This window comes from Mobula birostris, chromosome 3 (genome assembly GCF_030028105.1).
Source record: "Mobula birostris isolate sMobBir1 chromosome 3, sMobBir1.hap1, whole genome shotgun sequence".
In the NCBI taxonomy this organism is placed as follows: domain Eukaryota; kingdom Metazoa; phylum Chordata; class Chondrichthyes; order Myliobatiformes; family Myliobatidae; genus Mobula; species Mobula birostris.
The window spans coordinates 182,074,037-182,097,998 of NC_092372.1; the positions used below are offsets into that span (position 1 = coordinate 182,074,037).

A 23,962-nucleotide genomic window follows, 5' to 3' on the forward strand; every position below is an offset into this window, starting at 1 on the left:
AAAATTGTCAAGGATGAGAGAAGATTGAGCAGGTGTGCAGTGCCATCTGCCTTCGTTTCATCAGTCTCCCTTTCTTCTTGCTACTACTGTTGGGTGGGAGATAGTCATAGTCATACTTTATTGATCCCGGGGGAAATTGGTTTTTGTTACAGTTACACCATAAATAATTAAATAGTAATAAACCATAAATAATTAATTAGTAATATGTAAATTATGTCAGGAAATGTCCAGGACCAGCCTATTGGCTCAGGGTGTCTGACCCTCCAAGGGAGGAGTTGTAAAGTTTGATGGCCACAGGCAGGAATGACTTCCTATGATGCTCTGTGTTGCATCTCGGTGGAATGAGTCTCTGGCTGAATGTACTCCTGTGTCCACCCAGTACATTATGTAGTGGATGGGAGACATTGTCCAAGATGGCATGCAACTTAGACAGCATCCTCTTTTCAGACACCACCGTCAGAGAGTCCAGTTCCATCCCCACAACATCACTGGCCTTACAAATGAATTTGTTGACTCTGTTGGTGTCTGCTACCCTCAGCCTGCTGCCCCAGCACAAAACAGTAAACATGATCGCGTTGGCCACCACAGACTTGTAGAACATCCTCAGTATCGTCCAACAGATGCAGGAGTCTTGGGTCCCACACCACCAGATTAAGAAGCAATTGTTGCCCTGGAGCCAACAGGCTCCCAGATAGGCTTCACGCACCTCAGTGCTGAATGAGCTTGGCAGCTGTGGACTCAATTTTGGGGACTCTGCACTTCATCTTCCACATGCTTTTGCTTATTTTTTTTAAACTATTTGCGCTATTTGATCAAGGATCTTCAGTGATGAACTGTCTCTGCAGCTGTGGCCTGCGACTATCGGCACTCGGCTCAGCACTGAGCTGGCTCTGTGGCTGTGGCCTGCAGCCACTGGGGTCCTGGACTGACTTCACCTGCTTTAGCACTGAACTGGCTTCACGGTTGTGGACTCACTTTTGGGGACTCTACAGATAATATCTTGAGTGTATTTCTTTACTTTTTTTGTTGTTTGCACGAGTAGTTCTTTTTTGCACACTTCACACACACAGTAAAAATTATTATGAATAATGTAATACATTTGTGTATTTTTCAGAGTGGCTATTGGGCAGATGAACTCTGTGAAATAGAACAAGGATATATTTGTAAACGAAAACCACTTTCAAATAAACCAGGGATGAAGCTGGATATTCCTGCAGAAGAAGGATGCCAGAAGGTGAGATTAAACATTAACTGATGCAAGTCAGATCTGGTGCCACTTTAAATATACGGCCAATTGTCTTTCATTAACTAAGCACATTAACCAGTTTTATAGAAAAATTAAATGAACAAAACATAACCGACAGAAGGTGAATAATTTAGAATTTCTTCTTTATAGTACTGTGTAATCATATTAATTAGACAATGAAAGAAACATTCATTGTTGAATTTCAGCTATTACAATTAGAACTGAAATATGAAATAGTGGATTTTAATTCAAAGCATTCTTTCCTATTTTTAAATCCTGTTTTCCTTCCCTTAAATATACTCCATGTAAATCTAGTCAACTCTCTGCCTTTTTTTTTAGTGAGTAAGTAAAATTCTACATTGGCACTTCAATTTCCTCCCCCCCCCCCAACAAACTTAATTGCTCCAACTTACCACCAAACTTATTTATCCCCCTACAAAGCTGATGGGTTATTGCCCTAAGGCAGCTATTCATTTCAGTTTTCAAGGCTATATCTGTTTAACAGCAGATTATTTGATTGGGTGACACCTGAGTTGACTTCCATTTTGTTCACTCAAGGTGCTTACAAAGTTCTTGTCCAGCATTCACCACTGGCCAGGTTTCCTTCATTGGACTCTGGATATTTGGAAACTAGCTGGGATCTCTTTAGCTCTTCTCTGAATAAACTCAGTCAATACTTGAATGGAATAGCATGGGTTGTATAAACTCACTGTTGAAAATGTTGTTAGTTAATATATACTCTAGCCATAAAATGTTTAGATATATAATACAGCATATTCATATGTCAGCATTCATTAGGTGAATCATTCTATCTCATTATAAGTTTAATCTTTTATCAGTAACATATTAACTCTTCTTATATATGCATCCCATGAGTAAATAGTTTGGGAGGTTTTTCAATGGAACCCCTCAGTGTGCAATCACACATAAGGTAATTTTGCCTTGAGAGTTTTTACAAAAACGGCAGCAACTTCTGGTGTGCCTCTCAGTAGACAGTCCTGCACTTTCAATGTGCCACTCTTGTATCATTCAGTCGTGGATAACTTCTTGCTTTGGAAGTCCATAAAAGTCCAGGCAGAACAAAGGGTGTCATCGATCAAGTTGACAATCTTCAATTACTACCCAAGATTATGAGAGGCATGGATAGGGTAGTTAGTCAAATTATTTTGTAACTATGGAAAGATGTCAAAAATGAGAAGGCATGGAGTTAAAGTGAGAGGAAGGAATTTTAAAATGGAACTGAGGTCTGTTATTTTTACATAGAGAGTGATTGATATCTGGAACTCAGGAGAAGACAGTGGAATCTAATTCAATTCTCAAGTTTAGGAGACATTTACAATACAAATAGGTACAATAGGTAAGGTACAAATAGACAATAGGTGCAGGAGTAGGCCATTCAGCTCTTCGAGCCAGCATGGCCATTCACTGTGATCATGGCTGATCATCCACAATCAGTATCCATTTCCTGCCTTATCCCCATAACCTTTGATTCCGCTATCTTTAAGAGCTCTATCCATCCCTTTCTTGAAAACATCCAGAGACTTGGCCTCCACTGCCTTCTGGGACAGAGCATTCCGTATATCCACCAGTCTCTGGGTGAAAAAGTTTTTCCTCAACTCCGTTCTAAATGGCCTACCCCTTATTCTTAAACTGTGGCCTCTGGTTCTGGACTCACCCATCAGCGGGAACATGCTTCCTGCCTGCAGCGTTCCAATCCCATAATAATCTTATATGTTTCAATCAAGTAGGTAAGGTATAGAAGGACACAGCCCTCAGGTAGGCAAATGTGATTAGTGAAGATAGACAAAAAAGTTGGCATGGACATGGAATGTCAAAGGTGTCATGTGAAAATCTACAGTAATTGCTCAACGATTTAGAGTTACAATTTGTCTCAATGTGCATTTTTTTTTGGAAATTGCCCATAGTTCCATGATATGCAACTATTCTATCCTCTTTTTTTCTGCTGTTGAACTAACTGAGGATTTGCTGAGAGTGGAATGGAGCTCACTGTTATTGGGCCACATTATATAAAATGTTCTTGGTATCAGCAGATTTACAAGAACTGATTTAAAATTATTAACAAAGTGCTGAAAGACTGAAGTAGCTTAGAAGCAAAAGAATTCGTAGTCAGAAAAAAATTGACACGTTTACCATATTATTGCTGATAAGATTGCCAGCTGGTTTCTAAGACTAAAATTCATATTTACCTTTTTGAGAAACACTCTTGATGTTTTATTATACATCAAAATTAATTGACTCTGACAGGAAGGATATACTCAGCACTTCATGCACTTACCATAATCTAAGTCATCAAGTAAAGCTATTTTTACTTTTTCTCTATTAAAAATTTAGGGTAAATGATAATAACATTTAGATTGATAGTTCCTTAAAGTATAATTGTTTTCCTGTCGTGTTCTGAAATGGATTTCTAAATTTTATATTTGTAAGTTGGTACTGCCCAAAATTGATTTATTATATTTGGTAAAATTTAGTCCTTTACTATCCAACCCCATAGGTTGAATAAAAGCAAAATAAAATGTTGGAACAGCATATGTGGAGTAAAAAACAGAGTTAATGATTCAGATCAATGAATATTGCCCTGGGCCCAGCAATCATTAGTGTTCTCATCAATAACCATTTATCATCATAAAGTCAGAAATGGCAAGTTTGATGACGATTCCTCAATATTCAATGATAGTTAACACTCTTCACGAAATGAAAAGTCTCTGCCTGCATGCAGCAAAACCTAGACAACATTCAGGCAATGCTAATAAATGGCAAGTAACATTCACAACACAAAAGTACCAAGCAGTGACCATGTCCAACAAGGACGAGTCTCACTCCCTCCACCATTAACAATTGATGGCATTATCATTGCCAAATCCCTGAGCATCAGCATCCAGGAGGTAACCAGTGATTAGAAACCCAATTGATCCAGCAACATAGATTATGAGAACACTCAGTCCTCTCTTTATTGTCATCTAGAAATGCATACATGCATTAAGAAATGATACAATGTTTCTCCAGAGTGATATCACAGAAAACAAGACAAACCAAAGACTAACACTGACAGAACCACATAATTATAGCATATAATTACAGCAGTGCAAAGCAGTACCATAATTTGATGAAGAACAAACCATGGGCACAGTAAATAAAGTCTCAAAAGTCCCTGAGTCGATCTACTCCCAAGTCCCCGATAGCAGGTGGCAAAAGGGAGAAACTCCCTGCCATAAACCTCCAGGCACCGTCAACTTGCCGAAGCCTTGGAAGCAGCCGACTGCAGCCGACACTGAGTCCATCCGTCCGAAAACTTTGAGCTTCCGACCTGCCTCCGAGCGCCATCCTCTGCCGAGCGCCTTCGACCTCACCCCGGCTGCTGAAACACGCAAAGCCGAGAATTTTGGGGCCTTCTGCTCCGGAGATTCCGGTTACCACACAGTAGCAGCAGCAGTGAAGCGGGCATTTCAGAAGTTTTCCAGATGTTCCTCCGTGCTCTTTTGTCTGTCTCCATCAAATCAGGATTGTGCATGGTCCCCTAATTGACAGATAACAGACATCACCACCGAAGTGGCCGCAAACGCTGCCGTTGCGCCTCCATCTTTCCTTCCTAAGTAAAATGTATTCAAGAGCAGATCAAAGATCAATTCCTGAAAGCACTGGAAGTTGGACCAGGCGCATTTGGTCACAAAACCTAGTGATATCCTGAGCTGCTTACTGCATTGCAGGTGAACATGTTGACATAATTACCAATGCAATGTTTTCTTAGAGCATTTCTTGTAGAAGTTAGTTCATTCTGCACACTCTTTAGGTGCCATCCCATCTCCCAATTTAAGGCTGGGAGTTTGGTCCCATTAACTTATTTACAAACAGAATTTACTTCAGTCACCCCTTCAACTATAGTACCTAAACCCTACACATGACAACCAGCCTCAGAAGTTCTACCTAAATCCAACCACCTCCTTATCCACCAATCTCCCTGGCTCAGGTCATCTGAACAGAGCTTCTTCACTCAGCCCAGTTTGACAACCTCCTCGACACAATGGCAGCCAACTCTTACCCTGACCTCCCCTTTCAGTTCTATGTCCACTCCCTTACTTAATTTCCACTTTGATATTCTGCAAATAAACATCCCAGGTATCCTTCAAGGGCTCTTCATTACAGCAACAGATGAAGATTTCTCTTTGCCTTCCTGCACAAAAGGCTTATGACCATGTGGATGCACAGCGACTGATTAACACACCGCACAGAGTGTTTCATTGGCGCAGCTGGAAGAACAGCTGCCTCTGCTCTGGTGAGCCCTACTTAGTCCTGCTGTCAGGCCCTTTCTATGTGGAGTATATGTTTTTGAAAATATAAAGATACCAGTGGTGGAGGAAAGATCTTCCAATGAAACCAGGTCAATGGCTATCTGGGAGACAACTGCTTGATGTGCCTCGGTGTGGTCATGAGTTGTGAGGAAGCAGGGCTCAGCCTCAGCAAGGGATGCGGCTCATCAAACAGCAATACAATCCTTGTCTGCAGGGCTTGATGATAGTAGAAATGCTGGTGGTCAAAGTGTACACTGTTGCAAGTTCTAGAGGGGGTAGTTAGACTGAGTGAAAGTCACAAACCGTTGACAAGAGTGTTGGAAATTAGGAGAGACTGAATAAACTGGAATTGTTTTCCCTGGAACAGAGGAGTCTGACGGGTGTTCAGATAGAGGTGAAGTACATAATATTGTGAGGGGGAAAAATAAGATGAATATTCACAGTCTTTTTCCCAGGGTAGGTGAGCCTAAATCCTGAGTGTATTGGTTCAAGTTGAGAGGGTTAAAAATTTAATCGGACATAAGGGTTAAGTTTTCCACTCAGCGGGTATATGAAGTGAACTGTGAGGGGAATTGATAAAACCAGATACAATTACAATATTTAACAGGCTTGGATTGGAAAGGGTTAGAGGGATATGGCCAATTGCAGGCAAGCGTGACTCGCTCAGATAAGTATGGATGATTTGGTCGAAAAACCTCTTTCTATATTGTATATCTATATGACTCTAGTACTTCTCATTTATAACTCCTTGATGATCAAACTTCCACCACCCTCTGGGGTAGAGAGAGACACACATCAGACTTAGAGAAGTTCCTGTGAATCATAATTTTAAATGGAAGTCCTTTAGTCCTGAAATGATGTTCCGCTATTTGTCATTCTCCAACTGATGGAAACAGCTACCCAAAGGATTTTTTATTCAATAAGATCACCCCTTCGTTATTCTAAACACTCAAGAATATAAAGTAGATTTAATTGCTTTAGCTGATGGTGGCAGATCAGCCTTCTCATTCCCAGGAATTCATCTAATGAATCTCTGTTGAACTGCTTCTGATGGCAGAATATCCTTTCTCAAATAAGGGAATTTAAATTATACACAGTATGCTCCAGATAAAGCCTCACCTGTACCTCAAGCATCCTGTAACCACACCTTCTTACTCAAGTCTCTTCCACTAATGGAAAGATCTCAACATTTATCCTCAGGATTTTATATGTTTTTGTAAATTCACCGTTTATTCTTCGAAACTTCAAAGAATGTGCACCCAATTTTTTTTAGCATCTCATGATAGGACAACCTTCTCATCCCAGGAATAAGTGAATCTTTTCTAAACTGCTTCCAGTGCTGGTATATCTTTTTTTTCAAATAAAGGGACCTAGAACTGTATCTAGTACTCTGAAAGTAGTCTCATAAACATTATAACAATACTTCCCTATTTCTGAATGCCAACTACTGTACAATATGGACCAAAATGTGATTTGCCTTTGTATCTTCATGCTGCACCTGCCAAAGAACTTCTTTTTTGTAATTCATGTACAAGAACACCTAGATCCATCGTACAATGAACAGTTAACATACTGGGCTCAGAGTTTTTTGATATCGGAACGAAAAGGGGATAAAGCTGAGGCCTTTGCCGAGGCCTGGTTATTTAGAATCGGAAATGAAGGTCAAAACGGACACCAAAGAGACAGAAAGGTGGGTGACTGTGGGGAAAGAGGAGTCAGGGGAAAGTAAAGTGAAACAAATTTCGGGAGGAATATTAGAATTTGAGGGCTGTTGACCTTTGTAGTATTTTTTATTTTGAAGAAGAGAAAACAGCCTCTAGCTGAAGTACCAGATCTGAGATGAAGCCAGTGTGAAAGTCTGATCACCTGCCTGTACTTCTAATCCCAGAGTTTCATCTTCAAGTCTGAATTCATATGGCATTGTTGTCACTGACTTCATCACGACCTGTGTGGATGAGTGTATGCTTTGAAAACAGATTGCACACACCTAAAGCAAAAACCATAGATGAACCAGGAGACTTATAGTCTGCTGAGGGCTGGATATGTGGCATTAAAGTCTGGTGATCTGGAACTAAACAAGAAGTCCAGATATGACCTATGAAAGGCTATTTTAAGGGGAAAAGCAACTTCTATTGAACTTAGAGACAGAATCAGATGCAAGTCAGGTCTGGTTGGGTTTGCAGGCCATTGCGAACCTAACGTTGTGAATGTCTGTGATGTTTTACTCCCAGATGAGCTCAACGCCTTTTATACACACTTTGAAAGGGGAATAAAACTACACCTGTGAAAATCCCTGCTGCATCCGGTAACCCTGTGTTCTCTGTCCCGGATGCTGATGTCAGAACATCCTTCAAAAGGGTGAATCCTCGCAAGGCATCAAGCCCTGATTGTGTGCCTGGTGGGGCTTTGAAAATAGGACGTAGAATATAGAACAGTACAGCACAGTACAGGCACTTCAGCCCACAATGTTGTGCCAACCCTCAAACCCTGCCACCCACATAACCACCCACCTTAAATTCCTCCATATAACTGTCTAGTAGTCTCTTAAATTTCACTAGTGTATCTGTGTCCACCACTGACTCAGGCAGTGCATTCCACACACCAACTACTTTCTGAGTAAAAAACCTTCCTCTAATATCCCCCTTGAACTTCCCACCCCTTACCTTAAAGCCATGTCCTCTTGTATTAAGCAGTGGTGCCCTGGGGAAGAGGCACTGGCTGCCCACTCTATCTATTTCTCTTAATATCTCGTATACCTCTATCATGTCTCCTCTCATCCTCCTCCTCTCCAAAGAGTAAAGCCCTAGCTCCCTTAGTCTCCAATCATAATGCATACTCTCTAAACCAGGCAGCATCCTGGTAAATCTCCTCTGTACCCTTTCCAATGCTTCCACATCCTTCCTATAGTGAGGCGACCAGAACTGGACACAGTACTCCAAGTGTGGCCTAACCAGAGTTTTATAGAGCTGCATCATTACCCCGCGACTCTTAAACTCTATCCCTCGACTTATGAAAGCTAAATTAACTACCCTATCCCCTGTGAGGCAACTTTCAGGGATCTGTGGACATGTACCCCCAGATCCCTCTGCTCCTCCACACTTCAAAGTATCCTGCCATTTACTTTGTACTCTGCCTTGGAGTTTGTCCTTCCAAACTGTACCACCTCACACTTCTCCGGGTTGAACTCTATCTGCCACTTCTCAGCCCACTTCTACATCTTATCAATATCTCTCTGCAGTCTGTGACAATCCTCTGCACTATCCACAACACCACCAACTTTTGTGTCGTCTGCAAACTTGCCAACCCACCCTTCTACCCCCACATCCAGGTTGTTAATAAGTAGACATGACATGAGAAGTAGAGGTCCCAGAACCCATCCTTGTGGGACACCACTAGTCACAACCCTCCAATCTGAATGTACTCCCTCCATCACGACCCTCTGCTTTCTGCAGGCAAGCCAATTCTGAATCCACCTGGCCAAACCTCCCTGGATCCCATGTCTTCTGACTTTCTGAATAAGCCTACCGTGTGGAATCTTGTCAAATGCCTTACTAAAACCCATGTAGATCACATTCACTGCACTACCCTCATCTATATGCCTGATCATCTCCTCAAAGAACTCTATCAGGCTTGTTAGACACTATCTGCCTTTCACAAAGCCATGATGACTGTCTCTGATCAGACCATGATTCTGTGCCAACCAACTGGCAGGAGTGTTCACGAACATGTTCAATCTCTCACTGCTGTTGTTGGAGGTACCCATCTGCTTCAAAAGAGCAACAATCATACTTGCGCCCAAGAGAAGCAGGGAGAGCTGCCCCAATGACTATTGCCCAGTGACATTCACATCTACTGTGATGAAGGGGTTGAGAGGTTGGTCATGGCTAGAATCAACTCCTGCCAAAGCAAGAACTTGGACCCACTGCATTTTGCCTTTTGCCACAATAGATCTACAGTGGATGCAATATCACTGGCCCTCAACTCAGCCTTGTATCACCCGAAAAATAGCAAAGCTACACCAGGCTGCTGTTTATTGACTACAGCTCAATGTTCAACACAATCATACCCTGAGTTCTAATCAACAAGCTCAAAAACCTGAGCCCCTGTGCCTCCCTCTGCAACTGGATCCTTGACTTCCTCAATGGGAAACCACAGTCTGTGCAGATTGGGAATAACATCTCCTCGCTGACAATCAACACTGACACTCCTCCAGGATGCATGCTTAGCCCACTGCTCTACTCTCTCTACGCCCCACGACTGTATGGCTAGGCAGAGCTCAAAAGCCATCTTTCAATTTGCCGATGACACAATTTATTTCAGATGGTGATGAAGGGGAATACAGGAGCAAGATAGATCAGTGTTATGTTTTGTAATTCCAGAAATTAATTGAAAGAAAAGGACGGGAGCCCTGGAAAACATGTCTACTTCATTTTATTTTACTGAGGCGCTCAGTTATGACATGATCGTGTAATGTTGCAGGCCATTCACGTACATTGTACACACTGTATAACTTATAATGAATTGTGTTAACAGCAAAGAATGCTTAATCAAACAATATATATTTACAATATTACTCAAATATTACTGAATTAATTAAATACCATAACAAGAATTCCACAGATTCACCACTCCCAGTTTCAGCACATCCTTTCTCAGATAAGGGGCACAAAACTGCTCACAATACTCCAAGTGAGGCCTCACCAGGGCTTTATAAAGTCTCAAGATTATATCCTTGCTTTTATTTTCTAGTCCTCTTGAAATGAATGCTAACATCACATTTGTCTTCCTCACCACAGACTCAACCTGCAAATTAACCTTTAGGGAATCCTGCACAAGGACTCCCAAGTCCCTTTGCACCTCAGTTTTTTGTATTTTCTCTCCATTTAGAAAATATTCAACCATTTAATTTCCTCTGCTTAAGTGCGTGACCATACGCTTCCTGACATTGTATTCCATCTGCCATTCTATGCCCATTCTCCTCATCTGTAGCCTTTCTACTTCCTCAAAACTACTTGCCCCTCCAGCCATCTTCATAATCACCTGCAAACTTTGCAACAAAGCTGTCAATTCCATCATCCAAATCATTGACATATAATGTCCCAACACAGACCCCTGTGGAACACCATGAGTCACCCGCAGCCAGTCAGAAAAGACTCCATTTATTCTCTCTCTTTGGCTCCTCCCAATCAGCCGCTGCTTTATCCATACATTTCCTGTAATACCACTGGCTCGTAGCTTGTTCCAGTCTTCAGGAACCTCAAGTATAGCACCTTGTCAAAGGCCTTCTGAAAATCCAAGTACACAACATCAATCAATTCTACTTTGTCTATCCTGCTTGTTATTTCTTCAAAGAATTCCAACAAATTTGTCAAGCAAGATTTTCCCTTGAGGAAACCATGCTGAATATGGCCTATTTTATCATATGCCTCCAAATACCCTGAAACTTCATCCCTGATAATCAACTCCAACATTGTCCCAATCACTGAGGTCAGACTAACATGCCTATACTTTCCTTTCTTCTGCCCCTCTCCCTTCTTGAAAAGTGGAGTGACATTCACAGTTTTCCAGTCTTCCGGAGTCTTTCCAGAATCTAGTGATTCTTGTAAGATCATTACTAATACCTCCACTATCTCTTCAGCAAAAACTTTCTGAACTCTGGGATGTACATCATCTGGTCCAGGTGACTTATCTACCTTCAAACCTTTCAGTTTCCCAAGAACCTTCTCTCTAGTTATGATAACTTCACACACTTCATGACGCCTGACAGCTGGAACTTCTACCATATTGCTAATGTGAAGACTAATGCAAAATATTTATTCAGTTTGTCTGTTATTTTGTTTCCCCCCATTATTACTTCTCCAGCATCATTTTCCAGTGGTCTAATATCCACTCTCACCACTCTTTTACACTTTATATATCTGAAGAAACTTTTGGTATCCTCTTTAATATTACTGAATATTAAGCTTGGCCAGCTTACTTTTGTATTTCATCTTTACCTTCTTAATGACTTTTGTAGTTGCCTTCTGTTGGTTTTTATAAGGTTCCCAATCCTCTAACTTCTCACTAATTTTTGCTCTGTTATATGCCCTGCCTTTAGCTTTTATGTTGGCTTTGACTTCGCTTGTTAGCCACAGTTGTGTCATCTTTTCTTTAGTGTATTTATCCTGTGCCATCCGAATTGCTTTCAGAATTTCCAGCCATTGCTGCTCTGCCGTCATCCCTGCCAGTGTTCTTTTCCAGTGAATTCTGGCCAACTTCTCTCTCATGCCCATGTAATTCCCTTTATTCCACTGTAAGACTGATACATTTGACTTTAGTGTCTCCTCAAATCTCAGAGTGAATTTGATCATATTGTGATTACTTAAATTCTTTAATCAATTCTGGTTTATTGCACAGCACCCAACTGAGAATAGCTGATCCCCTAGTGGGCTGAAGCATGAGTTGTGCTAAAAAGCCATTTCATAGGCAATCTAGGAATTTTCCCTCTTGTAATCTAGCAACAACCACATTTTCCTAATCGACCTGCATATTGAAAACCCTGTGACTATTGTAACATTGTCCTTTTCGTATGCATTTTCTATCTCTCGTTGTAATTTGTTGGCCACATCCTTGCCGCTGTTTGAGGGTCTGTATACAACTCCCAACATGGAGAAAATTCTAACTGGTTGGATTGCCGTCATGTATGGAGGGGCCACCGCACATGATCAGATAAAGCTGCAGGAAATTATAAACTCAGCCAGCTTCATCATGAACACTTGCCTCCCTGGGCTCAAGGACACGCTCAAAAGGCAATGCCTCAAAATGTTGGCATCCGTCATTAAGGGCTCATATCACCCAGCATATACTCTCTTCTCATTGGCACCATCAAGGAGTAGGTAGAGGAGCCTGAAGAAACACACTCAACTTTTCAGGAACATCTTCCTCTCCACCATCAGATTTCTGGATGAGCAATGAATCCATTCAGAAATCTACTGCAATATTTTTTCCCCCTCTTTTTGACCTACTTAATTAAATTATTTTTATATACAATATATACTTATTGTAATTTATAGTTTTTATTATTATGTACTGCTGCCACAAAACAATAAATTTCATTATATATGCCAGTGACATTATACTTGATTTTAATAATTCTGTTGTAATGAGAAATGGGTACACATGCTTAGACATGGCATTATATGTAAGTTTTTGAATACAATGAGAACAATCATAAAATGCTAAATATCCTGAACACAGCTATAATAATGATTGAACGAAAATGTGAAAGGTGGAATCTTTGCTGGACTCCATTTGGAATAATTTGGATCTGGGGCATTTGGTATGAAATGAAATATGATTGTGGAAGTGAGTTTTGTTCATCACCTTATCAAAAACAAGAAGGTAAACAGAAGCAACTGAGTGCAATCAAAATAGAAGTGACACTGAAATCTTGTTCAGTGTCAAAGGCAAGATGGCCAGAAAGGCTTGGTTCCATCTTGTTTAACTCTATGGCTCTGTGAACCTATGGGTAGAGCAAAGATTTTTCAGGATGACAACACTGGAAGAGAAGCACAGGGAATTAAAACATGAAATACTTTCAGCAGATGCTGGAAATCAGAAATAGAACAGAAGGGGAAAAGAATACCCTGAAGATCAAGCAGCATCTGTGGGGAGGGTGACAGATTTAATGTTTCATAGCAATGAGTATGCATCAGATATAACAAATGGAATTGTCTGTTTTGGTGTTTCCATAGCTGTCCTTTCAATACTCAGTCTTTCTTTGTGAGGCTGTAAGTTATTCAATCATGTGGAGCTTCACAGGGGCAACAATCTTTGGCTTACCCAACTCATCCAAAGGGTATCACTAGATATCCAACAGCACTAAGATGACTGATGGAAGGAAGCCTCAATAACTCTGGCCAATTAAGCAAATCTAAGAGTTATTGAGTGTCCACTGTCAATCCATAACATGGGAATTAGGTTGGACTTCAAAACATATCTGGCTTTCTGCTGTCACTTTCAATTAACCAGCTTGTCCACTCATTAGGTTTGCTGTCTGTTTTTATTTCTCAGTGACACTAGAAAGCTAATTAGCAAAATTAAACTATGTCTCTTCAAGTTATAACTCCTGTTACTCCTGCACTTCAAAGCCCATATAAAAGACCATATGTGGATTTTTATTTGCAGGGTTGGAAGAGATATCACACATTTTGTTATCTGATTGGACAAACAATAAAGACGTTCAGGGACGCAAATAACATGTGTCAAAATCAGGGAGCAGCCCTTGTTAATGTCCAAGGAAGGTAGGTAACTTTCCATCAGAACTCCAGAGAAATATCATACAAAATGGTGAAATCTTTCTAATATAATTAACAAATAAACAATGATGTCAGGAAATGTTAATATTACATTATAGTTATCACAACTAAAGAGGTCCTTTTACTAACATCTTTCTATTAATTAGTTAATTGGATTTAAGCACTGCAAGCAATGCTTGCATTTATTGTCTTCATACAGTTCCATCCGCCATCAGGAAGGTCTTAAAGCCATCCACTTATGTAATAAAGATCCAATCCGCTCCCCTCCACCAATACTATCCTTCGCCTGGTAGAACTTGTTGTCACCCCAAACAACTCCAAAAAATCGAAGGTTTAGCCAGGAATGCTCATATGGACCCATGCCATGCCTGGAATTTCTTTGTTTCAGTGGAACAGTTCTTGTTTCAGTGTTTCTTTGACACCACTCCCCAATGATGATTGCATCGGTGCTGCTTCCTATCACCTTCGTACTAACTTCTGTTCCTGCTTTCCGAATCACCTGGACCATTGCTGATACCTCTCACTTTTCTGGATCTCTATGTCTCCATGTCAGGAGATAACCTATCCATTGACATTTACTATAAACTCATTGACTGTCGCAGCTACAAAGATGACACCCCTTCCCACCTTGTCTCTTGTAAGGGCACAATCCCTTTCTCTCTTGCTCCACAATATCAGCTTTCAAAATGAGATCTTCCATTCAAGGACATCCTAAATGTCCTCCTTTCTCGGGAAATGTAGCTTCCATTCTATTGAGATTGATAAAGCCCTCTCTCACATTTCCTCTATTTCCCAGATTTTGCTCTTAAGCCTCTTCCCTGCAAAAAGAATGGAGATCGAGTTCTCATTGGCCTCACCTTTGACCCTACTGCCACCATGTCTAGCACATCCTTCTTTGTCATTGCTACCAGCTCCAATGGGATCCCAATGCTAGCCACAACTTCCCTTTCCTACTTTTTCTGCAAGGATTCCTTTCTATGGTCTGCTCATCCCTCACCAGTAGTTAGATTTTTACACCAGATTCTGGCAGCTGCAGTCTCTGATTGTCACTCTCTAAATATCATAGATCTCAGGGGACAATTACCTGCAATGGTGGGACTAGAGTCTTGCATAGGCCAGAAGAGCAACGAGATGTCTGATTTATATCTTTGAAGGACACTGTTGAATCAATTGGATTGTTTATGACAATTTATAGTATCAATGTTACTGTTACAGAGAATAACTTTTTATTCCAAATTTATTTAAATTCCCCAAGTGCCACAGTGTAATTTAAACTCAAGTCTCTGGAGTAATGGTGTTAATTTCTGTATGCCAATCCTGCTATTTAACCACTTGACTCTGTACTATGCAACAATTGCAGAGTGCTGTGCTCTACTTCTAAAGTTTGGTTTTATGAAGGTAATGAATTTCAAAAGCAGTATGCAGCTCGGATTCACATCCACGTTACTATGGTATATAATTATCACAAAATCATTTCTCTCCTCCCTGTGAAAAAAATTCAGATTAAGTGTCTGAATAATATAACACAAATTTGCTCAAATATTCTGTATATTCTTTATTGATATAACCTCCTGATTTGTTCAGTATATACAGTATTGGCAATCCAAACTATTCATCTGAAACTAGTTATATATGTGTAGGTAAAGTTACCAGATGTCCACTGGCAACACTCAAAATGAACAATAAAATGTCATTATTGATTATAAGTAACAATCAAGACACATTATGTAGTGTGAAATGATTTTACAAGTTTTGAGTGAGGTCATGGTCTTTCTTCAGGAATATACAACAAAAGATTAAATTATCCTACAAATACAAAAAACTTCCAATTTTTGACTGTGGAATAAAATTAATGTTAAACTTGCACAGACAAAATAAAAAGCAGGTTGTTTCATTCTGTGATGTTCATTCTATGAAGTTCAAGAATTTGACTTGGTTTTGGGACCAAAAACTTGCCTTTGGAAGATCTTTTCTTGCATAATGCTGGAGACCATACTCATTCTTACTTTACATTCTTCTCCTTTCCAGATTTGAACAGGCTTTCCTGACAAGCTTAATTGGTCTACGACCTGAAGCATATTTTTGGATTGGAATAAAATCTGATGAAGATAACGAAGGGACCTTCATATCTGTAGATCGGAAGACAATATCATTTACCCACTGGAACATTAATATGCCAGGTGGGTGATAGGAATCAAGGATACTAATGTGGCAGCTTGTTAGACATTTTATTTATTCCATAACATGGAAAAACATACTGGTGCTATTTTTAAATACAAAAGACCTAACTTCTGGATGCTTCTAAATGCTTTGCAAGCCATAATGTGTTTCTGAAGTATGATTACCACTTACGTTGACACAGTGGCTAGGCATAGCTCAAATACTACCTATAAAATTGCTGATGATACAACCATAGTTGGTAGAATCTCAGGTGGTGACGAGAGGGTGTACAAGAGTGAGATATGCCAACTAGTGGAGTGGTGTCACAGCAACAACCTGGCACTCAACGTCAGTAAGACGAAAGAGCTGATTGTGGACTTCAGGAGGGGTAAGATGAAGGAACACATACTAATCCTCATAAAGGGATCAGAAGTGGAGAGAGTGAGCAGCTTCAACTTCCTGGGTGTCAAGATCTCTGAGGATCTAACCTGGTCCCAACGTATTGATGTAGTTATAAAGAAGGCAAGATAGCAGCTATACTTTATTAGGAGTTTGAAGAGATTTGGCCTGTCAACAAATACACTCAAAAACTTTTATGGATGTACCATGAAGAGCATTCTGACAGGCTGCATCACTGTCTGGTATGTGGGGGGGGGGGCACGGTGGCTACTACACAGGACCGAAAGAAGCTGCAGAGGGTTATAAATCTAGTCATCTCCATCTTGGGTACTACCCTTCAAGGAGCTGTGTCTCAGAAAGGCAGCGTCCATTTTTAAGGACCCCTAGCATCCAGGGCATGCCCTTTTCTCACTGTTACCATCAGGTGGGAGATACAGAAGCCTGAAGGCAAACACTCAGCAATTCAGGAACAACTTCTTCCCCTCTGCCATCCGATTCCTAAATGGATATTGAACCCTTGGACACTACCTCACTTTTTTAATATACAGTATTTCTGTTTTTTGCACTTAATCTATTCAATGTATGTATACTGTAATTGATTCATCTATTATTATTATTTTATTTATTATTAATTTTTTTCTCTTCTATATTATATATTGCATTGAACTGCTGCTGCTAATTTAACAAATTTCACGCCACATGCCGGTGATAATAAACCTGATTCTGATTCTGATTCTGACAGTTGACTCCCTAAGAAGACTGTACGAATTTCCTTACAACAGAGAAGGAGGCAGTCCGGTCCATGGAGGTTTTGATGGGTCATACACTGTATCAATCACAACTAATTTTCCCTGTATAATATTTTCCCAATATTGCTGTCAATTTTATCACCCACACTCACATGAGACTAATTAGCCTCCCAAACAATGCATCTTTGGAATGAAACTTAAGCATCTGATGGAAACCCATGTGTTCATAGGGACTGGATTCCTCTGCATTTGAGAAATCAAAAACGGATTGGGCATTAATTTTGCAAAACAGCTGCCCTCAGTCTGCAGCCATGACCCTAATCCTTCGGGTGTCTGCTGCTTTAATTCCCCATTCCATTCCCATTCTGACCATTTTCTCTGTGACCTTCTGCTGTGTTCCATTGAAACATAGAAACATAGAAAATAGGTGCAGGAGTAGGCCATTCAGCTCTTCGAGCCTGCACCGCCATTCAGTATGATCATGGCTGATCATCCAACTCAGAACCCTGTACCTGCCTTCTCGCCATACCCCCGATCCCTTTAGCCACAAGGGCCATATCTAACTCCCTCTTAAATATAGCCAATGAACTGGCCTCAACTGTTTTCTGTGGCAGAGAATTCCACAGATTCACCACTCTCTGTGTGAAGAAGTTTTTCCTCATCTCGGTCCTCAAAGGTTTCCCCTTTATCCTTAAACTGTGACCCCTCGTTCTGGACTTCCCCAATATCGGGAACAATCTTCCTGCATCTAGCCTGTCTAATCCCTTTAGAATTTTATGCGTTTCAATAAGATCCCCCCTCAATCTTCTAAATTCCAGCGAGTATAAGCCTAGTCAATCCAGTCTTTCATCAAATGAAAGTCCTGCCATCCCAGGAATCAATCTGGTGAACCTTCTTTGTACTCTCTCCATGGCAAGAATGTCTGTCCTCAGATTAGGGGACCAAAACTGCACACAATACTCCAGGTGTGGTCTCACCAAGGCCTTGTACGACTGCAGTAGTACCTCCCTGCTCCTGTACTCGAATCCTCTTGCTATGAATGCCAGCATACCATTTGCCTTTTTCACCGCCTGCTATACCTGCATGCCCACTTTCAATGACTGGTGTACAATGACACCCAGGTCTCGTCGCACCTCCCCTTTTCCTAATCGGCCACCATTCAGGTAATAATCTGTTTTCCTGTTTTTGCCACCAAAGTAGATAACCTCACATTTATCCACATTAAATAGCATCTGCCATGAATTTGCCCACTCACCTAACCTATGCAAGTCATCCTGCATCCTCCTCACAGCTAACACTGCCGCCCAGCTTCGTGTCATCTGCAAACTTGGAGATGCTGCATTTAATTCCCTCGTCTAAGTCATTAATATATATTGTAAACAACTGGGGTCCCAGCACTGAGCCGTGCGGTACCCCACTAGTCACTGCCTGCCATTCTGAAAAGGTCCGGCTTATTCTCACTCTTTGCTTCCTATCTGCCAACCAATTCTCTATCCACATCAATACCATACCCCCAATACCGTGTGCTTTAAGTTTGCACACTAATCTCCTGTGTGGGACCTTGTCAAAAGCCTTTTGAAAATCCAGATATACCACATCCACTGGTTCTCCCCTATCCACTCTACTAGTTACATCCTCAAAAAATTCTATGAGATTCGTCAGACATGATTTTCCTTTCACAAATTCATGCTGACTTTGTCCGATGATTTCACCGCTTTTCAAATGTGCTGTTATCACATCTTTGATAACTGACTCTAGCATTTTCCCCACCACCAATGCTAGGCTATCCAGTCTATAATTCCCTGGTTTCTCTCTCCCTCCTTTTTTAAAAAGCAGGGTTACATTAGCCACCCTCCAATCCTCAGGAACTAGTCCAGAATCTAACGAGTTTTGAAAAGTTATCACTAATGCATCCAATATTTCTTGGGTTACTTCCTTAAGCACTCTGGGATGCAGACCATCTGGCCCTGGGGATTTATCTGCCTTCAATCCCTTCAATTTACCTAACACCACTTCCCTACTAACATGTATTTCCTTCAGTTCCTCCACCTCACTAGACCCTCGGTCCCCTACTATTGAGACTTGACATTAACTTTAAGGAACAGCATCTCACTTCTTGTCTTGAGAAGAGCTGTTCCTTAAAATGTTACAGCTTTTAGCTCTCAATATTGAATCCCCCATCTGCTGGAAGAACTCAGTGAGGGCTCTGTCCTGATGAAGGGTCTTGAACTAAAAGGTTGACTTGGACCTTTTGCCTTCAAATATACCATCTCACCCTTTGAATTCTTCCAGCATTCTATTTTTGCTGTAGATTTCAGCATCTGCAGTAGCTTTTTACTTTTTTTTTGTATCAGGACTCTTCCTTTTGATATATTTTTCATTGCTGGTCATGTTCCAGTAAGTCAGTCTGCACATTACCCAAACTTTGCAACATTAACAACACATTACACAAATGAAATAGCTTGATCCTTAAAGGTTGCATTATTTCATCACATCAGAGAAACTCCCTTTGTTGCCCTCCCTCCCCTTCTCTGCTAATGTGTTTTCTCTCTTCCTCACAAAATGCTGAAGGACCACAATGGGTCAGGCAGCATCTACGGAGGGAAATGGACAGTCGAAATTTCAGGTCAAGACCTTTAATTAGTTCAAGTGTAGATTGTTTGTTTCCTTCCATAGATCTCGCATGATCCGTCAAGTCCTCCAGCTCTTTTTGTGTGTTGCTGCAGGTTCCAGCATCTGCGGTTTCTTGCATTTCTGTGTATTCTTTTACACAGTCATAACTAAGACTCTCAGGTCTGAAACATTAACTGTTTCTCTTTCCATAGATTCTGCCTGACCTGCTGAGAATTCCCAGCGTTTTGTTTTTTGTTTGGTTTTCATTTGGTTTCAGAGAGAAAATGCAAACATCAAACATACAGCCAATAGAAGGTTGGACTGAGCCCAAGTCACGAGTGCTGTAAGGCACCAGCTCTGCCAGCTGTACAACGCTGTCATAGTCAATATGCCGATTCAATATGATCATGGCCAGAAGATTTGCTTTAGTTACGGTGATAGTAAGCACAATAAGGATACAAGAAGACTAGAAAAATAGAAGCAGGAACAGGCCACCAGGTCCTGTGAGCATTTCCCACCATTCAGACTGATTATGGATGATCTTTGCTGGCCTCTACTCCTTTTCGATGCCAATTCCCCATTGCCCTCAATTCCTAGATTATTCAAATATTTATCTATCTTCACTTCAAATATATTTAATGATCTGGCCTCCATCACCCTTGGAGGGCAGTCAGTTCCAGAGATCACTACCCTTTGAATGAAGAAATTTCTCCCTGAAGGAGACTGGTCAGGAAATTAGTGAGAATTGCTCTGCTCTTCTTCAAACTTTACTCCCTTTAGAGAGTGTGAGAATCCTTGGTTTATATCCCTTTGGAATGTTGATACTTTTGACTGTGTGGTATTCTCACCTCATTCTGCAGTGATGTTGCTACTAAGCGCTTTACATGGACATGAAACATTTGGGTTACCCCAGGGTCAGCTGAATTCTGGTTTTACATTCTGAAAATAATTTGTGCTATTTGACTTAAATTGAGAGTAAAATTGAATGTGTTTTAAATGTACTATGCATCCAAATAGATCAGTTTTCTGATTGGTACTAGTAGATTAATTTTTTTACATAAATAATGTAGAAAATATACTAGATTTGGTGTTAATCTAGGATGTGAAAGATGAACACATGACTTGACAATTTACCTCTATCATGACCCTTAAACCTCAATATCCACCGACCATGCACTTTCTCCATAATTGTAACACTATATCCTGCAATCAGTTACTGCTCTTCCCTTGTATTACCTTGATGCATTAAGTGTTGAAGTGATCTAGAACATACTATATCACTATGAGGACATGTCAACATGGACTAAAATAGTACAATTTCATTATAGTGGCCTTCAATAGATTTTCACTTATTTTGAATGGAATCCATTTGTTTCATTTGTTTGAAAAGTGCTAATGATGATCGTTCTTGGTTTCATGGCTACCTGGAGAAGATGAATTTCAGAGTTGGATACTTAGATAATAAATGAATCTTTGAACTTTTTAAATCTTTTGGCATTTATTTACTTCATATTGTCTGTTATTTGCAGGGAGAAATGTTGGATGTGTTGGCATGGCAACTGGAATTGCTGCTGGGTTATGGAATGTCTATGATTGTAATACCAAGGCAAAATATATCTGCAGGTCCTGGGCAGATGGTGTGACACCTCCTCCATTCATTCCAACAAGTGCTGCTGCAACTTGTGAGTCAGGGTGGAAAACATATGACAACTCCCAATACTGCTACAAAGTGAGTCAGACCAAAAGTTTAAATTCTGCGCTATCATAGATTTTATGTGTGCATAATGTAGATCTATCTATCATTTCTTTAAAATCAACTTGATGTTGTCTTGGAGACAGTTTTATCTTCCCTGTACTTCAAAAAGCTCCTGTTGGAGAAAGAGGTTCCTGCTAAAATGAAGTAGAAGAATTTATTTTCGCTCACTCTCGTGATTTTGAATTGCCTGATTTTTCTAGCGAAGGCCCTAGCCAAGTCTAGAGGAATTTTGAGCCACTAAATTCTTGGCATTAGGTTACGTTTTTGTGTTTTAGGCTTAAATGAAGCTAAGGTAAGATTTGAATCCTAATGATTTTAAGACATCCTACAAAATAACAGTGACTACATTTAAAAAGTAAACCATAACAGCTGAAATCCTTCAGGGATATCCTGAAGCTTTCTCCCCTTCATTTGGGTTTTTGCTTTTACAGAAAGCTCAATGGAATCAAATACTTTAATATCATGTTAGCCAGCTCCTCTCTGTTTCACTTATTTTGTCCCACTTGCAAACAATTTGTCAGTAGAATAGAAGAAAGTCAAATAGTTACTCCTGAATATCAATAGTTGAGCCATTCACACTCATTTTCAGGCACTATGTTGCCCTCGTCTCCATGGTGACAGGTAGACAACTTGCAATCTACCATATCTACCATTGGATAGGGAAAATATGACACAATCTTTTACCTTTATTCAAACTTGGAAACGGCATTTACCATTTTGCAAATACAAATAAGGGATGTAACACCTCGCACTGTAATGTTGCTTTGACAGAAGACACATTGTACTCAGGGAAGCCAACCATGGACAAAAAAACTACCGAAAAAAAAAGTTTTATTTACCTCAACATAGAGAAAGGAGAAGTTAAGCTGATCACAATCTTCGTGACAGATTCTGTCATAGAGAATCATTAAATCAAAGTTGAATTATTGTCATATGGACAAGTACATGAATGTACAGGTGCAATGAAAAATTTACAACAACATCACAGATATATAGCATGCATAAGCTGCATTCATGGGAAATATATTAAATGTAAATTATACACAATTTTTAGAAGAAAGAAGACAATTAGAACAAAAAAGACAGAGGGCATTATCAGAGTGTTGCTGTTCGGAAGTAGTTTAGGCCTTTCAGTCCATCGAGCCCATGGTAACAATCAAATAGCCATTTACATTAATCCTATCCTGATCTTTCTTTATTCTTACATTCCCATCTAGTCATCCCCAAACCTCTCCCACCCTTTCATTCTACTGCACACCCACACCAAGGGCAACTTACAGTGATTAATTAACCTATCAACCATTATGTCTTTGTGATGTGGGGTGAAACCCATGTGTTCACTGGGAGAATGTACAAATGACAGCACCCATGGTTGGGATTGAATGCAGACCTCTAGCGCTGTGGGGTAGCAGTTTTGATCATCCATGTTGCTCTTTGATAACCTCTCCCTCATTCTCTCTCTCTCTCTCCCCCCACCCTGGATCCAACTTGGATCTCCATCCTTCCCACACTGATTTCTGGCTCCATATTCCCCTTCCCCCAAGACCTAATACTGCCTGATCTTCCAGCATTCACTTGAGTGGCTGGTCCCATGGTATTGTTTGTATCAGATTTCGGACAAATGCTTTCATTTGCACACCACTCATTCATTTGCAATAGATCCAGTGTGTGCCCTCAGCATTTCGGGAATGGCTGCTTTAATATGAAAGTGGCCGAACAAGTTGAGGGGTAGTAAAGAAGAAGAATAGCATGCTTGCTTTTTTTGATGAGAAATTGAGTTCATGAGTCGGATAGTTATGTTAAACATGCGAAAGTCTAAAGATGTTGGAAATCCAAAGCACACAAAATCAGGCCACATCAATGGAAATGGATAAACAGCCAAAATTTCAGGCCAAGACCCTTCTTCAGGACTGAGGGGGAAGAGGCCAGAATAAAAAAAAAGTTGGGGGAGGGTAAGGAGGACAGGTGAAGCCAAATGGGTGGGAAAGGCCAAGGACCGGAGAAGACGGAATCTAATAGGAGAGAAGTGTGAACTATAGGAGAAAAGGAAGGTGGAGGGGACCCAGGCGGAAGTAATAGGCTGGTTAGAAAAGGTAAAAGGTCAGAGTAGGGAATAGAGGAAAGGGGAGGAGGTAATTTATTAATCGGAAGGAGAAATCAATATGCATGCCAACAGATTAGAGGCTACTCAGACGAAATATAAGCTGTAGGTTCTCCATTCTGAGGGTGGCCTCATCTTGTAACAAGAGGAGGCCATGGATCGACATGTCAGAACAGGAATGGGAACTAGAATTAAAATGTTTAAAATGTTTTGCCACCGGGAAGTCCCACTTGTCGGATATAATACAGAGGTGCTCAACAAAGCGGTCCCCCAATTTACGGAGGGTCTCACTAATGGAGAGGAGGCTGCATTGGGAGCAGCAGACACAATA

At 40.6% G+C, this 23,962-nt stretch overlaps 1 protein-coding gene across 1 annotated transcript in view; it reads left to right on the forward strand.

Annotated features, from left to right (window-relative positions):
* Positions 1 to 23,962, forward strand: part of mrc1a (mannose receptor, C type 1a) — a 165,080-nt gene that overhangs the window by 62,438 nt on the left and 78,680 nt on the right. Inside the window, exons 9-12 of the mRNA XM_072253795.1 lie at positions 1,115 to 1,234; positions 13,723 to 13,838; positions 15,882 to 16,033; positions 21,304 to 21,503. Of these exons, the coding sequence (XP_072109896.1) occupies positions 1,115 to 1,234; positions 13,723 to 13,838; positions 15,882 to 16,033; positions 21,304 to 21,503 (588 nt within the window). The remainder of the gene's footprint in view (positions 1 to 1,114; positions 1,235 to 13,722; positions 13,839 to 15,881; positions 16,034 to 21,303; positions 21,504 to 23,962) is intronic.